The sequence below is a fragment of the Ursus maritimus genome, unplaced genomic scaffold (assembly GCF_017311325.1).
Source record: "Ursus maritimus isolate PB19 unplaced genomic scaffold, ASM1731132v1 scaffold_4, whole genome shotgun sequence".
NCBI classification, from domain to species: domain Eukaryota; kingdom Metazoa; phylum Chordata; class Mammalia; order Carnivora; family Ursidae; genus Ursus; species Ursus maritimus.
This window is the reverse complement of record NW_024426552.1, coordinates 44,772,765-44,788,457: the sequence shown is the minus strand read 5'-3', so window position 1 is coordinate 44,788,457 and position 15,693 is coordinate 44,772,765. Positions and strand designations below refer to the sequence as shown.

Here is a 15,693-nt window from a genome sequence, read left to right as displayed (position 1 = left end):
TCCAAAAAATAGGAGCATGCATTTCTGAAAGCTCTGGGCATTTTTATCTGTTAACCTGGAGTTTTATTTGAGTGTTAAGAGTAGGAAAGCTGTAGTGAGCCTTACAGGATTCATCCTATTAATTTAGTACATATTTATTTTTAAACATTGCCCTATTTGAAAATATCATTCTAATAATGGAATAGGGTTTTTCCTCCCCCCAGTGGTATACTATTTATAAATCTGAAAAGCATATACAAACATTCTTTGTAAAATTTCATGAATGAGGCTCTGTGGCATATTAACTTCTTATGAGATACAAGATAACATGTTTAATTTTTTTCAGTTGGTTCTGGTGGAGAAATCCATAGGTCCGTATTGATAGGAACAAAAGTGTCATAAAGAAGTGTTTGTTTTTGGTGTCAGGCCACAGCTGCCACCCTAAATTGTCTGATCCCTGTATGAATGAGGTGACTTTTCTGTTGCTTGTTCTGTGTTATCCACAGAGTATGCACAACCACTTGTGGGGGGAATTGTTGGCACCCTTCATCAGAGATCCACCTTTAAACCAGAAGAAGGGAAAGAAGCAAGTTACGCTGACGTAGATCCTTACAACTCCCCGGTGCAAGAAGTTTACCATGCCTATGCTGAACCACTGCCAATTACTGGGCCCGAGTACGCCACCCCAATCGTCATGGATATGTCCGGGCACCCCACAGCTTCAGTTGGTCTGCCCTCGACGTCCACTTTCAAAGCTACAGGGAACCAGCCTCCCCCAGCAGTGGGAGCCTACAACACTCTCCTCTCCAGGACTGACAGCTGCTCCTCCGCCCGTGCCCAGTACGACACCCCAAAAGGTGGGAAGCCAGGTGCAAGTGCCCCAGACGAACTGGTGTACCAGGTGCCTCAGAGCACCCAGGAGGCTTCAGGAGCCGGGAGGGATGGTGAATGTGATGTTTTTAAAGAAATTCTTTGAAGGTGATGCTGCTTGTTATAAAGCATCGTTTTAAAGCACATGGCCTTTTTTGTGTGTTAGTGGTAGTGAAATAGAGAATGTGTTACATATCTGTCACAGATGTGGTGGGGGAAACGTGATGACCGAGGTACAGGGAACTACTAATCTTGCCATCTTGCTTTAAAAGTGTTACTGTGGCAGTTACGGCTTGCCTGTTAAATTTCAAACATCCTGTTTGTTACTACTGTAAAACACTATTTTTTACTACAGAAGAAGCTCCCTACTATGCACTTCAAAGAAATTAAAAAATCACTGAGAGTATTTATTACCAATGCTGCAGGTACATTGATGGACTCGAGGTGGCTCTGTACGCCTGACTGGCAATAGCGCATGGTACTGTTGTTGAAATGTCTATTGGCTTGAAATGTTGCTCTCTTTGTGAAAGGTGGGTACTATCATGAGTTCGCTCTCTTCTATCCCTGTATTCCTTACGGATTTTTTTTTTTTTTCAAGAATTAGTGATTTAATCATTGTTTTGATTCCAGTCATACACTTATCTTTCCTTAGGAAGATCTATAGGTGGGAAACTGACTTGTAAACGGCGGGGTCATTGATTTTCCACTTTTTGACACTCTTAAGAGCTTTAACACTTCACGGTACGTGACCTCTTTCCTCCCTGCTTGTTCTGTCTGGGTCCAGCCCCATTCTTGTGTTTATAAACTGTTTTGAATTTTTTTTAGTGAGTGATGCTTGCTTCATCAGCCTCATGAATCCTCTGATTTTAAAAAGCTCTAACAGATTCTTTCCCTGCCCCCGACTTTATTTGCAACGGGATTGGTCTTCTCGAGTTGTGAGTACTTGGGAGGGCATCTGAGTGAACATTATAAACAGGACCCCTTCTGTTTACCACAGTGAAAGGCAGAATCATTCCTCAGAATGATTTATTTATCCTCAGATAAATTACCTTAAAAAGGGGGGGAGGTTGCCCTCTTTAATGTATAGAGATATTTCTCTGAAGTTATTTTTGGTCAAAAAGTATATTTAATTATCCACAGTAAAATAGTGAAAGAAATACAAAACCAACGTGAATTCCTCTGCTCTGCGCAAGCGTGCCTGCTCTGTGGCGTGGGAGTTATGACAGTCCTTTATTGCAGGCCTAGGGAACAGGTGTTCTAGCATCCTAGCAGGTGAATATTGACGTCTCGTTTTGGATACTTCCAGGCAACTTCTTTGTCACCGTTTGCCCAGAACTAGTTTTAGATGGGTGAAATAAAAATCATCTGTAATTGATTAGCCCACAGTGTAAGAATCTTCAAAAATTCTTTGGCAAGATGAGAAGCTGGCCCTGTGATTAAAACATATAATTTCCCATCAGGTTCTAGCCATTTCTTTTGGCCTGTGCCCCCAGACTGTTCCCAGAATTTGCTAGATGTGAGAAAAGACAGTGTTCACTTTGCTTGCTTCCATGGGCGTATCAGTGTTCTAAAGCATTGCTTCAAAACCAGAATTATTTCTACAGCCTCTCTGGCCTCTAGTTTGATGATTTTTGTTGGTATTATCTTCATTTGCTTTTGCTTTTCCAGACAAACTTTAAGGCATAATTTTATTCATTGAAAAAATATATTGTTTCAAAATGTTTGAAACAGAAAGCACAGATGTTGAACTTTTCTTAAGACATGAATGTGTAAAGCACATGTATTAATGCAGTCACCCCCTTTCAGGTGGGAAGAGTAAACCAATTTATTTTTTTATTCATCCTCAGTACACAGTGAACATACTTCTCCAATCACATGCCTGTTTTAGAAGCTTTAAGAGAAATGATCTCATTTTCCCAAAGATGCTTGTTTTTAATTTTGTGCACCTAATTTCCCATGGAACTTTTTTTTTTGAGGTGCAGAGTTTCTTCTTAAATGATGCATGTTTTTGCCACTGTGCGGTCCTTGAACTACCAATGATTTTTACAAAATATTTTTATTGCTTTTGTATATTTTACTTTCCAAATGAGAGCTGAGCCTGATACAAAGGGTTATTCTGATTTTGTACTTTTAGTTCGTTTTCATAGTAGAGTTTTGTTTGGGGTTTTATATGTCTGATGCAGCTGTGGAGACAATCAACTGAAAATGTGAATTTTTTTTTTTACAAAATTCCCTTGAATTTTTATTCTTTGCTTGAAACATGTTAAAGACTTAAGTCACTCTGGTTTATTGATTTTTTTTTTTCCTGTTAACACAATTATAAAAATCAAATCAGACAGTGGTACAGCAAGTGTGGCCCTTACAGGTTTTCATAAAGTCATGCCGACTTCACTGTTACATGATCTTAGGAACCAGCACAGTTAAAGATATTGTGAATGCTGATTTATATTTTATTAAAAGCTGTAACATTACATAGATCCTATTGTATGTGCAGGGTCTAGTCCAGTTATTTAAATTCATGTTTCACTATTTGCACTTTGCATTGAACAATGGGTTTATCCGCTGATGAAATGGTTTGTGTAGAGAATTTATATAGCAATTGAAACTATAGTGTCATGTATACTCTTGCCCTCCCCTGCCCCAGCAGAAAATGCATTCATCTAAAATTCTATGGAAGGTGAGAAAGCTTGAACTTCTTTGCCTTGGCCCCACATTGGCACCTGGAGAGCAAAAGGGCTACAGGAACACCAGGTCGGAGGACAGAACTAACAGGTTGTGGGACAAAAACTTTTCAAACCCTTTTAAGCGAAATCAGTTAAGCTCTACCTTTAAAAAAACAAAACAAAACTGCCTTTTAGCTCTGCTTTCTGTTATGAACTTGAAGTCCCTAAACTGCAAAATCTAGTAAGAGTTGGATGGTTATTAGAATACTTTTTAGTTCAACTGTGGCACCAATTCTTATTTACTCCAATTTGTGACTAGTTTTTTTGTTGTGGTTTTTTTTTTTTTTTTTTTTGGCACTGGGAAAGGTGGAAACAAAACATATATTGAAATACATATTAGAAATAAAAATGGCTTGAGGGTCAGTGATATTCTCCCAGAATGTACTTTTCTTACCTCGGCATGTACTGTAGTCACTCAGTATTTGTATATGTTGCTAGAATTTAGAATGTATAAATAGTGAGATTTTAATGTGTTCGTGTGTTTTTAATAAATTGTATATATGTGTCTTGCTGAGAATTTCTTTTGGCTTATATAAAGCCACGTTGAAGTTTGCAGCCTTTTCTCATACTACACAAAATGCCCGCTTCCTCAATTTTAGCATCAGTCTGAAATTGTACTGCCATTATTCTAGACCTCACAGTAACATTTGAAAATGCTACCGGTGGTTTTTTTTACTTCTTTTACTACAGCCAGGACCATCCGTTTTTGAAGCCTAAATTAGTTCACAAACTGAACTTCAGCAGCCAGGCTGCAAACTCCGGCTGTGTGGTATGAGGGAAAGGTCACGCAAACACCCGTCTTCTGCACCCCAGTTCTTAGAGGAATCCAGTGAAACCATGGTATTGCGCAAGTCTGCCGGTGCTCACAGAGTCTGTATTTAATACTGTCTAGATCTGCTTAAATCAACCAGGAGTTTTCTCCCCCCTTATACTGCATTTGACATACTCTGTTTAGAGAGGCAGGTGGGTTTCTGGTAACACCAGCAGCGTCTCCTAGTGATGATTATCGTTCAAAGGATAACAATCCATTTGACTCTTACCTCTTCTGCAGACTTTTAATTCCATCCCTCTTGTAATTCTCTTCTCTTCCTTTTTCCCTCCCCGTAGCCATTGGCTGTATCAAACGAGAAGGGAGACTAGCTCACATTTGTTCGAAGGTTTTGACTTGTTTGCATCCAGTAGGGCTCTTCCCTGATGCACCCCAGGTAGCCAGGTAAGCCTTCTCTTTGAAGATGAGATTTTTTCATCAAAGTTCCATTTAAATCCAAAAACGGCTTGAGGAGTCTCAAGGATTCATCTTCATTTTTCCTAAGTTAATTCAACTTCCAAATTTTAATATATAATTTATAAATTATATATTAATAATTATAAATTATAAAATATATAATTCAACTTCCAAATTTTAGATATTAAGCTAGGCAAAAAAAATTAAGAATTCTCTCCTTGAGCTTGCCTAGCTCTGCTTCTTTGTATTAGCTTTAAAATAATACAGTCACCAGAGTTTAGAAATTGCATTCCTGTGTTATCCAGAATTTCATGTTTAGCCTATGTCCCTCACCTTAAAAACACCACCTTCCTTCTATCAGATTACTCATTATAATCATGGTTTACTTAATTGCAGGACAAAAACCTAATGAAATCAGTATAATCTTAGATTTCCATAACCGTATCTACTGCTGTGTTCAGGGCTGCTTTAAGATTCAAATCCGTTTCCTCAAGTACAACAAAAAGGAACTAAACAGTCATCTAGCTACATGCCTAAAGTGGTTCCGGTTTGCCGTATCAAGGCACAACCACATGGCCATTCACCCCCCCCATTTACAGTAGCCAAATGTTGTGTTCAAAATTTGTGGTAAACTAAAGCCCCTTATTAGGAAGTCTCATCCCCTCAAAAGTCTATAAAAAGATGTTTAAAAACACTTTGTTAAACTAGCTTGTTTTTAAAACAATGCAATCAAAATTTTTCCCTGATATCTTAACTAAGCATAACTTGGTTTTTATAAATTAAATATATTCACAGAAATTAAGCTGGTGGTTGTAAATCACCAGGCAGCAACAGACTTAATATACACAATTTTTTGACAAGTGCATCCAACATATGTAAAAATAAACTAAAAATTGCCATATAAAAATAAAACTGTTAGCTTCATCTTCTGAGTCTGTACAGTCAATCTTCAGTCAAGTTGATTACAAAGTTTTTTTCTATAATGTCCTTCAAAAAGAGCTGCTCCGCTGTCACATTGTGATATGCATTCTAGAGAAGAAAAGGAAAATAAAATCACTATCCCAGTCTCAAAATCTTAACAGCAACAGTGGGATACACTGTATCTAAAAAGCTTCTGAAAAGTCATAAGTGCACAGGTAGACTTAACTTTTGTTACTTATTTTTTTTTTTTTTGCTCATTCTTTTGCCAGAGTGTTCCCTAAAGCCGGCTGTTTCCACTTAAACCCTCACATAAGAGCACCCCTTTGTATCATTCCCCTGTCTCCTAAATCAGGAGATAAAACTAGAGACCACAATTTTAAGTCAAAATGGGTTAATCACTTTAATAAAAGCAGCACCTGAAACTCAGAAGTCAACCTAAAGAAACTATTGTAAGGCATGGCTAAGATATTTTTAAAATATAATTCTGTTCTATTGATGGATATCCTAATTTTTCTCAGGAAATCTTTTCAGTGTTCTGTTGTTTAGATAACTAGAAATCCCACAAGTGCTAAAAGATTAGGGCTGAGGAGAAATGATCCTGAAGTCTGTCCCAGGCACCTAACACTTGAACTACTCAAGTGTTTGTCTCACAAAGGGTGGGAGATGAGGTAATATAGTACGAAGGTCTAACCTGAATCATACCCCTTCTTCGGATTATGTAGTGGGTGGGGATGATGATCTGAGGGGACGGATTACATAGGATACATCCATATGCTTTACAGCAAACCATTCATATTTCCATATTAAAAATGTCCAGTAACATTTTACTATCACTTGTGATATGCCCCTAACCTCAGACAACTCCTTCCCATTCAGTTAAAAAGGCTTCAAAACCCTATCTACTGCCATTGATCTCTAATTCAAGAGAAGCACGATCTATAAACTTTTGCAGCCTTTTGAGGAATATTCCCTCATGGAGTTAAAGATGTTACAGACCTCCTCATCTATGTAACTAAAAAAAATACATTGAAAAGCACAGCAAAAAAGCTACATCATCTTCCCAACTCCAGATTTACCTTCATCTTTACCGTGTTTCAGTGCTCAATCCTCTTACGGGGATGCCTGTCCCTGTTCCATGGCGATGCTTTTAAGTGAATCTGACATATTATCAAGAGCAAGTTGCCTATACGCATATTTAAATAGTGCAAACATGATCTAAGATAAGGCTTGGTATCTAGGGGTCTGATGCTACTTGATAATAACTATGTCCTATTTGTAAGGGTCTGAGGCCCACAAACTGGAACTGCCTGGATTTGAGTCCCAGTTTCAGCTTTTGGTAGTTCTTAGTAGGGTTAAGCAGCTCTCAAATACTCAAAACCTGTTCCCTCAGTAAAAATGATAGAAAATAGAGGCTTTCCAACTAAAGATCAAAGATTATACCCAAGTGTGTATGTATGTCTTACCTTACTCATCAAAGACATGGTGGCATTCCCGTAATAGTGCAAAGGACTCTTGAGGTCAGAAAAGTTGTATTTAAAACCAGCAAGGTGAACTTCATGACATATGTGAAAGGCCAAAGTGATGGCAATAATTCCTGTCGTTGGATGTTTGGGTTTCTGGGGAGGGAAATGAAAGTTTTTAAAAACTCAAACAAGGTAACTTGTTTCCAAAGCATAGTTGGGTGACCTCATCTTATAAAACTGGGACTTCTGAACACGTAATCAGGTGAGAAATACCTAAGTTAAACCCTCATGGTGTCTAAGGCCCAAGTCCCAAGCCCTGGTTAATTTCCTAACTCTGAGAAGCATATAAATGTGACTGATATCTTAGAAAATCTTTCAACTAAAACTTAACTGCAGTATTAGCCCAGAGGACAACTATCAAAGAAACACTGAGGTGCAGGGGAAAGGACACTGCTGCCTCATTTTATAAGCTTCCTCTGCACACAGCTGAGCCTCTGAATTTTGAACCCGGACACGAAACATAAGGACCGGTTAATTCACTAAGGGGTGGGATCATGTTGTAAAAGGCTTCACATAAGCCTTAAAATAGATCTCTTTTACAATCCTAATCATTTTAACTAGCTCTAGGGAAAGACTCATCAGTTAACTTCAAAGGCAAACACTAAGATTCTGACTTGTATAGTAAATAAAAATTCCAGATGTATACAGAGTAATGTCACAGCCTCCACTGGATCGTTATCAATTTAAAAACCAAAAAGGAAAGAAGCCAAGCACCCTCACATGTACATATCTCCTGAAAATGCAGTCACGTGTTTGACGGGGGGGCTTCATTCAGTTTAATTCTCACCAGGATGGCCCTCAAAGGCAAAAACAAAACACATCTTAAACTTCCTAACAGCCATCTAAGGGGAGTTCCTTTCCATTAAGGTATGACTTACAGATTCCATGGAAATAACAAACATGATTCTGAGGAGGAGGGAAAAAATCCAAGAAGCACAACAGTATCAAATACACTGCAGGAGGCAAGCTAATCTGAAAACTGCCTGTTGGGTAAGCTTTTCTTTACCCCATGCCCCACCGTGAACACCATAAGCCTTTGTCATCTGCTAGAAAGGGGAATTAGTGGTTGCGTTAAAACTAATGAATCATCGAACCTTGCATCAGAAACCAGGGATGTACTGAATGGTGACTAACATAATGTAATAAAAAAACATTAAAAAAACAACTGGGAGTCATTCAACCTCATTGATCCCATCACTTTTTCCCTCTTCTGTCCCTCCCTTCATGTCCTCCACTTCCTTTCCTCATACCTTAGAGGACTTCATCCATCATTGTAATCATTCCCTTATGTAGACCTTCGTTTTCTGCACCTCTCACCCACAGAAACAGATCACCTGACAGAAGCTTCACCCTGGCTCCACGCACACCCGAGCAGCAGAACAAGCTGAGAGAAAACACACGTGCCCGGGTACACATGACATTTATGGCCAAAGTCTCAAGCGGCTTTTCGGTATTCGCCTAGTAAATTTCCATTCCTACTCTCCAAGATGACAGTTTTATACCTTTCTATCCAACAGTCTCAGCCTCCTTCCTACTTCAAACTGCCCATTTAAGCCTTGTTTCACTAACAGAAACTGAGAAGAGCTATACCAGCTTCCCAACTCCCAAACTACCCTCATCTTGACCTGCACTTTCCGCACCCACTCTTACATGGATGCGATGTCCCTGTCCCTATCTATGGCCAACCTCTCCCCTCATGCACTCTTTCCTCCCATCTCCTCTCTCTCCAAATCTGCTGCCACAATGACCCACTGGCTCTCATCATTTTCTTCTGTCGAATCGTTCTCTTCATCATATAAACATGGTATCTGTCTTTAAAACACAACCACAAAAGCAACCTTCCTTGATCCCATGTCTTTCAACCATTTCTCTGCCCCCTTTTCTAACAAAACTCCATTAAAGATTTGCCTCCACTTGCTCATGTCCCATGTTCTCTTTAACCTAATTCAAGCAGGGTTTCTTTTTTTTTTTTTTCCTTCTTCTCCACATCGGCAATATGACTTCACATTTCCAGAACCAGGCTTTACTCTTTGTGCTCAACCCGTGGACAGCATCCCACATAACAGACCTCTCTGAAATACTGCTGTGCCCTCAATTTGGCGAATTGAGGGATGGCATGTTCTAATGGAATTTTAGTCTAGTTACACCTAGTCTTCGCACCATCTTTAAGATCAGGGTCTTCCTGTTCTCTTGAAGATACTACCTAAAGCAAAAACCAGGGGTTGTACCTGATCTTACCTCACTTAGGAAATAAGAGTGAAAAAGTCACAAAGCATACATTCAGAAGCTGTCTTCCCCCCTCAAAATTACCAAGAAATTACCAGGAAGTTGACCTTTCCTCTCAAAATTACTAAGAAATAAGGCTTAAGTTTAAAACATTGATGCTTTTTGACTTGGGAATTCTACTTCTAGGAGTCTGTCCTACAGAAATCATACAAGTGGGCTGAAAATCCCTATAATCACATGCATTTCTAAATACTTTAGAGAAGAAAAAAGCTGGATACAAACAGAAAAGTCTATAAATAGGGGAACAGTATGGTATAATTGTAATTATATTGAACAAAAAAGTATGCGTGTTTGTAAATGCATAGAAAATAGCCCAGAAGGATATAAAAGGCAAAAAAAAAAAAAAAAAAAAAAAAGCTTGAGGGATAATGAGAGTTACAGAGGGAAGAGGATGATTTCCTTTATTTTTATATGTATCATATAAATATTAATATATAATATATAACAGAATATAAAGATAATATAAATCATACTTGATATATATATTCCTTTGTAAGTTGTTTCATCATAAGCATTAGAATCTAATGCTAAAGTTCAGAATTTTTTTATCATACTAAAAGAAAGGATAATGAGAGTTACAGAGGGAAGAGGATGATTTCCTTTATTTTTATATGTATCATATAAATATTAATATATAATATATAACAGAATATAAAGATAATATAAATCATACTTGATATATATATTCCTTTGTAAGTTGTTTCATCATAAGCATTAGAATCTAATGCTAAAGTTCAGAATTTTTTTATCATACTAAAAGAAAGATACATGATGTGTGTTTCTTTGGATTTTCCCCGATTACAAATAAAAAATTAAAAAAATAAAAAATAAAGGGGGGGTTGAAACGTCATTCCAGTGGAGATATTATGTCACACAGTTTCTCAGGCTTCAAGGAAAAACCTATCCGTGCCACTGTATGGGTCCAGAGGGTACTGTCTTCTAGGGAATGTAAACAAAAGGGCTACAACAGTCAAAGTCGGTGAGACTCCTTTTAATTAAAGAATTTGGAGTTTCAACAACATCTCAGAATTCAGTGCCAGTGTCTCCTCTATGACCACCTTTCCTCTGGCTTTCCTGTGACATTTTTATCAGAGTACCTGAGACCGTTCACTTTAGCCTGAGTAGCCAGGCGCTTGCCCGGAAGCCCGTCGCACTGCTCTGAGCAGAGTCCGCCCAGCAGCACCCCCACCCCCGCCAGCCTCTCCCCATCGCAGAACACTGAAGATGAGGTTATGAGAAGAGTCGCGGGGCCATGCAGGAGGAGACCCCCGAAGGGCTCTGCAAGGGCAGGAAAAAGTAAAAAACACTCCACTTAAGGTTCTTTCCTTGCAATCGGAAAAACCTAATACCCACAGAGAGCTAACTTCACTACCTCGGGTGTGGCCTTCAGAAGGCGCCTCTCGAGTCGTGGTCCTCCTCCTTTCTGAGAACGCTGGGGTCTCTCCACCCGACCCCAGCCAGGTTTTTAGTTTGGAACTGTGCAAAGAAAAATACGTACCTGATTTTTGGGAAACACTTTCGGGAAGTGAAGCAGTTCGTAAGCTGCCATTCGGATAATGAAAGGGTCTAATATTCTGATTTGATAAGGTTTGTAGATCAAGTGTAAGGCTGGTTTCTTCCAAAAACCGTTAGTGTTCTGAAATAAAATAAGAACACAGAAAATAGAACATTGTGGTTGTCTTTTTTTTTTTAATAGAAAAAGAAAACTGAAGGTAATCAGAAGACAGATCGATGTTGCCAACTTACTATTTTGCCACCCGTCAACAATTCCCACAGCCACTTTAAATCAAGCGGCTTAAAAGCAGTGAGAACCGCCGTAGTATTAGGATCATTGTGATTGGGATCTGAAAAAACAGATTCTGGATAAAAAAGTCGGAAGGTTGTCCTTCTCCCAACTTCCTCTTCATGTCCTAAAACAGGACCGTTATTCATTCTGTGGGTAGTAAAACACACAAATATGTAGACCGAGTGCAGTATGAGCCAATTCCATCACAGTCTCTGAGCTTTCAGAGCAGGACAAACAGCAGCAGCCGCGGGTCCAGTGCTTAAAGCTACAAGGCAACGGACTGCTTTGTTTCTTTTTTAATGTGTAACAGCCAAGGAAATAATTCCCTTTCATGAAACGGCTGCTTGATCAAAGGTAGAAATGTTCATCTGGATTTGAACATTAATTGTGGGGCACTGATAATTCAGTCCTACCTCCAGGAAAACCAAAGACTAAATAAAACAAAATGGGAACATAGAGCCACAGAATATTAGAGTTAAAAGGGACCTTGGAGGACATCCAGACAAAACCCCTTGGATAAGGGGGCCCTGCAGGCCAGAGAAAGTTACTTGCCCAAGGTTACACAGTCATGTAGCACATGGACCGACAGACAAGAATCACTGTGAAGGTGATCAGAAGACCCACCAAAACTGCTGAGCTCTGCAATAAAGTGATAATACAGAATTACCGTATTATACCCACGCACAACCAAACGAATGTTAGTGCTGGAGTGAACTGAAGAACCGCAAAGGATCTGCTGTTGCGTCTGTGTATGCGCAGAGCCAACGCCAGACACGCACTATTTATGCACACGCTCTGAGGCATGCCAGTGAAAGGAATGCTTTGCTTCCAAAACAGTGTCCCCTGGGAGGATAACTACTGTTTCACCCTTTGCCACTGACTCCGTGTAACGTAAGACAGTCTTAACACTTGAAATGACTTGCAGAAACACTGTACCCGTGGCATTCTCCCACGAGGGTTTGCTGTGGTTCTGGATGATCAAATGTTTAGACAATCATAGGTCAGGAAATTCATGTTTCAAAATTGTCAGTGGATAAATTTTCATAGCTTCCTCAAAATGTATAATGAACAAAAACTAAGGTGACCTCACTATGCAGAAGCTCTTGGCAGCCTGTAACCCGGCAAAACCCCCAAGCACTGCCAGGTCATCCTAACGCGCTGCCGCTCTCTTCAAAAGACTATTCATAGCCATTCCCAACACACACAACACAAGATGACCTTACTTCAACCTTTCGATGAGAAAATAGAGCTAGAAATGTCCTCATTTTCTTGCCACTCCATCTGTGGGACTCTTGGTAGCCCTAACTACGATCCCAGTTTTCCTCTCCATTGCAGAGGACCAACCACACTTGCATTCTGGAGCCCCATCCCATCTCTCCACCACACCATTTCCATCAGTTTACCAACATGCTCTACAATCTCCTATCTTTATAAAAGGAACAAAACAAAACAAAAAAGCCTCCTTTGGTTCCATAACTATCTCCAGCTACCATCTCATTTCTCAACTCCGCAGCAAAACTTCTCAAGAGAATTGCCTACACTGGTTTCTCACTTTCTCACCTGTCATTCTCTCCTCAAGCCACCCTGCTTGGGCCACTCGCCGTATCATGTCTCCAAGTCTGCTTTTGTCAAGAGTATGAGTGAACTTCAGGTTGTCAGTCCAATGGTGAACTCTCTGTCCTTATCTTGCATGACCTCTCACCACCAGCTGGTTATGGCTGAGCCCTTCTCTTCTAAAATACTTCCTACCTCACTGGTGGATCCTCTTCCATTTCTTTTACTTCTTTTTTTCCTTTTTGCTCAACCTCCAAGTACAGAGTATCCCAAGACTCCATCTTGAGACCTCTTCTCTGTTTCGCCCTGGGACATCTTGCCCAGACCATGGTTTAAATATAGCTTACAGGCTGTTTACCACCGAGCCTTTAATCTGTTCAACCAGATGCCCATTTGACTTACCATTGCAAATCTAATGACCATCTCAAACCTGACACAGAAATCTTGATTTTCCTCTAAAAACCTTCCTACCCTAGTCTTCCCCCAACTCAATAAACGGTACCTCTATCCAGTCAATCTCTTAAGCTGAAAACCTAGAAAGAGGTATGTGGTTCCTTTAGCCCCATCTCTCCTCACACCTAACACATCAACAAATCCTGAAAACTCTACCTCTAAAACAGGTCTCAGTCTACCCCTTACATCCTCCTCTGTCACAACAATCCTGTTCCAGGCCACCATCTGCCTGAATGTAGCCACCTAACTGCCTTCTTCATTTCTACCCTTGTCCCTCATACCCCACTGTCCATGCCACAGCCAAGGTATTTTAAAAACATAACCAGATCAAATTGCTCTCTTGCTGAAAAATCTTCAAAAGTTTCCTGTTGTACTTAAAATGAAATCCAAGTTCTAATCTCAGTTTACGCAGTCCTATTACAACCTGTTCCTTGCCTTCCTCTTCGGCTTCTGATTGTACCACTCTCCCTGAGCCCGCTGCCCTCCTCCCTCACTGGTTTTCTTGCTGCTCTTCCCAAACCTAGGATCACATGCTCCCCAGGATCTGCACTAAACATTCTTTCTGTCTGGATAGCTCTTCCGTAGTCTTCATATGGCTGATACTTTAACGGTCACTTAGGTCCGTCTTAGAGGTCTTCTCCTCAAAGTGGTCATCCGTTCTACAGTAGCTATTCAATCACTGTCTGTCACGTATGTTTTAACTGTTTGCATGGCAATCAAAAATGTTTATTATTATATTTCCTTATTTATTGTTTTCTTCCCTTCATTACAATGTAAGCTCCACGGGGAGCAAGAACATTGTTCTTACTTATTCCTATACGCCCTGTGGCTGGAACTGTGCCTGGCATATTAAGGAGATTTCACAAATATCTGCTAAGTGAATGACCTGAAAATCTAGGCCTACTCTAGTTGACGACGGAGACAGGTTGTGTTAATATACTTAAATATATCTAAGCAACTTGTCTTCCTTTTAAACAAAGTCATACTAAAATAGAAAACCATATTCTTTTGAAACAATTCCAGGTTAGCAAATAGGAAATATATATTTACCTTATTATGACATCATAGGAGTCGATTTTTTCTCCTAATGTCTTATTCTTCAAAACTCCTCCATTACCAACCACCACGCACTTTTTACATGGCACACTGTTAGGCAAACAGACAAGCGAGAGGTTGAGACATCTTTCACATAACTGGGTGATTCCAAGAATTCGTTCATACTTTCCAGAACCCAATGCCAAAGTTCACTTGTTGCACAAGTAGAAAAAGAACCAATTGTGACTTACAGGTCTAGGGATGTATTAGAAAGATACAGCATTCCACAGGAAGTATATAATCCTGAGCAACGAACAGTTGCCTGTGAGGCCATACACATTCCCTCCTTTGATTCTCATAACCACCTGCTGAGATAGGTAAGGCCAGTATTTCCTTTACAAATGAAGAAAGGCGTTCAGAGAAGTGTTGGTTAACATTTCAAAGTCATACTCCCAAGAGGCAGAATCAGGATTCATATCCAGACCCTTGAACAACAAAAACACCACTTGGCCTACGATTCTGCATGTTAATATTGATTCAAGTGTGTTTACATGACAGAGCTGTACATTTTTTCACCAGCGTCTTCCACTCCCTGAGAATCCTGAGATTCTAGCTCTGGGTCACTGCTTCATCTTACGTGTGTAGAGACAGTTTGAAATCTGGTGGGGAAGGTGTATCTTCCCTGGACCTGCCCAGGAGCACTTCAATTCCCCCAAACACGTCCTGCTTCTTGGAGCTTAACCAATATAAACAGAAGTTCACGCTGTGTTCTTAGCAGAGAGCTTTCAAGCAGATGACGAAGCGGGACTTCCTGCTGCTGGCTGGGGTCAGCCTAGGACCGCGGACTGGGTACCGTCAGCTCTCAGCAAACCTGACCTGGCCCATCTATCTGCAGGCTCTCACCGCCTCCCGGCCGGGCCTTGAGAAACAACAACACAGATCACATCCTTCTCCTTTAGGAGACAAGACTACAGAGGGGAAGCCTGTTGAGACTGTCCTTCCAAGGCCTTCATGACATGAAAGTATAAAGAAAAAAATTGTTTCTCTAAAAACCAAGAAATAAAGCAGACCAGATGAACGCTAGACCTTAAGGCTCTTAGGAAAGTCATGAGCAGCAACACGGCACAAACACTGCAGCACATGTAAACTTAGAGGGGCGCCTGCTCGGCCCAACTGCGGGAGCATGTGGCTCTGACGTCGGGCCATGAGTTCAAGCCCCACACTGGGTGTACAGACTACTTAAATAAATACGCTTCAATAAACAATTGTAGAGAATACGGGACTACAGGAATAATTAAAAAGAGCCAAGCACTGGCCCTGTCGGGTTAAGAAGAGACA

At 40.2% G+C, this 15,693-nt stretch overlaps 2 protein-coding genes across 8 annotated transcripts in view; one reads left to right on the top strand and one right to left on the bottom strand.

The window, feature by feature from the left end:
• The window catches only part of DCBLD2 (discoidin, CUB and LCCL domain containing 2), an 80,101-nt gene extending 76,024 nt beyond the window's left edge, over nucleotides 1–4,077 (top strand). For both annotated transcript variants that reach the window (XM_040621140.1, XM_008702039.2), the window contains exon 16: nucleotides 486–4,077. In XM_040621140.1, coding sequence (XP_040477074.1) covers nucleotides 486–955 — 470 coding nt within the window. In that variant the 3' untranslated portion in view covers nucleotides 956–4,077. The remainder of the gene's footprint in view (nucleotides 1–485) is intronic.
• ST3GAL6 (ST3 beta-galactoside alpha-2,3-sialyltransferase 6) overlaps nucleotides 2,666–15,693 on the bottom strand; it is a 60,023-nt gene continuing 46,995 nt past the window's right edge. For all 6 annotated transcript variants that reach the window (XM_008701972.2, XM_040621141.1, XM_040621143.1 and 3 more), the window contains 5 exons: nucleotides 14,371–14,466; nucleotides 11,274–11,460; nucleotides 11,026–11,163; nucleotides 7,182–7,334; nucleotides 2,666–5,826 (listed from right to left, as the gene is read on the bottom strand). In XM_008701972.2, coding sequence (XP_008700194.1) covers nucleotides 5,740–5,826; nucleotides 7,182–7,334; nucleotides 11,026–11,163; nucleotides 11,274–11,460; nucleotides 14,371–14,466 — 661 coding nt within the window. In that variant the 3' untranslated portion in view covers nucleotides 2,666–5,739. The remainder of the gene's footprint in view (nucleotides 5,827–7,181; nucleotides 7,335–11,025; nucleotides 11,164–11,273; nucleotides 11,461–14,370; nucleotides 14,467–15,693) is intronic.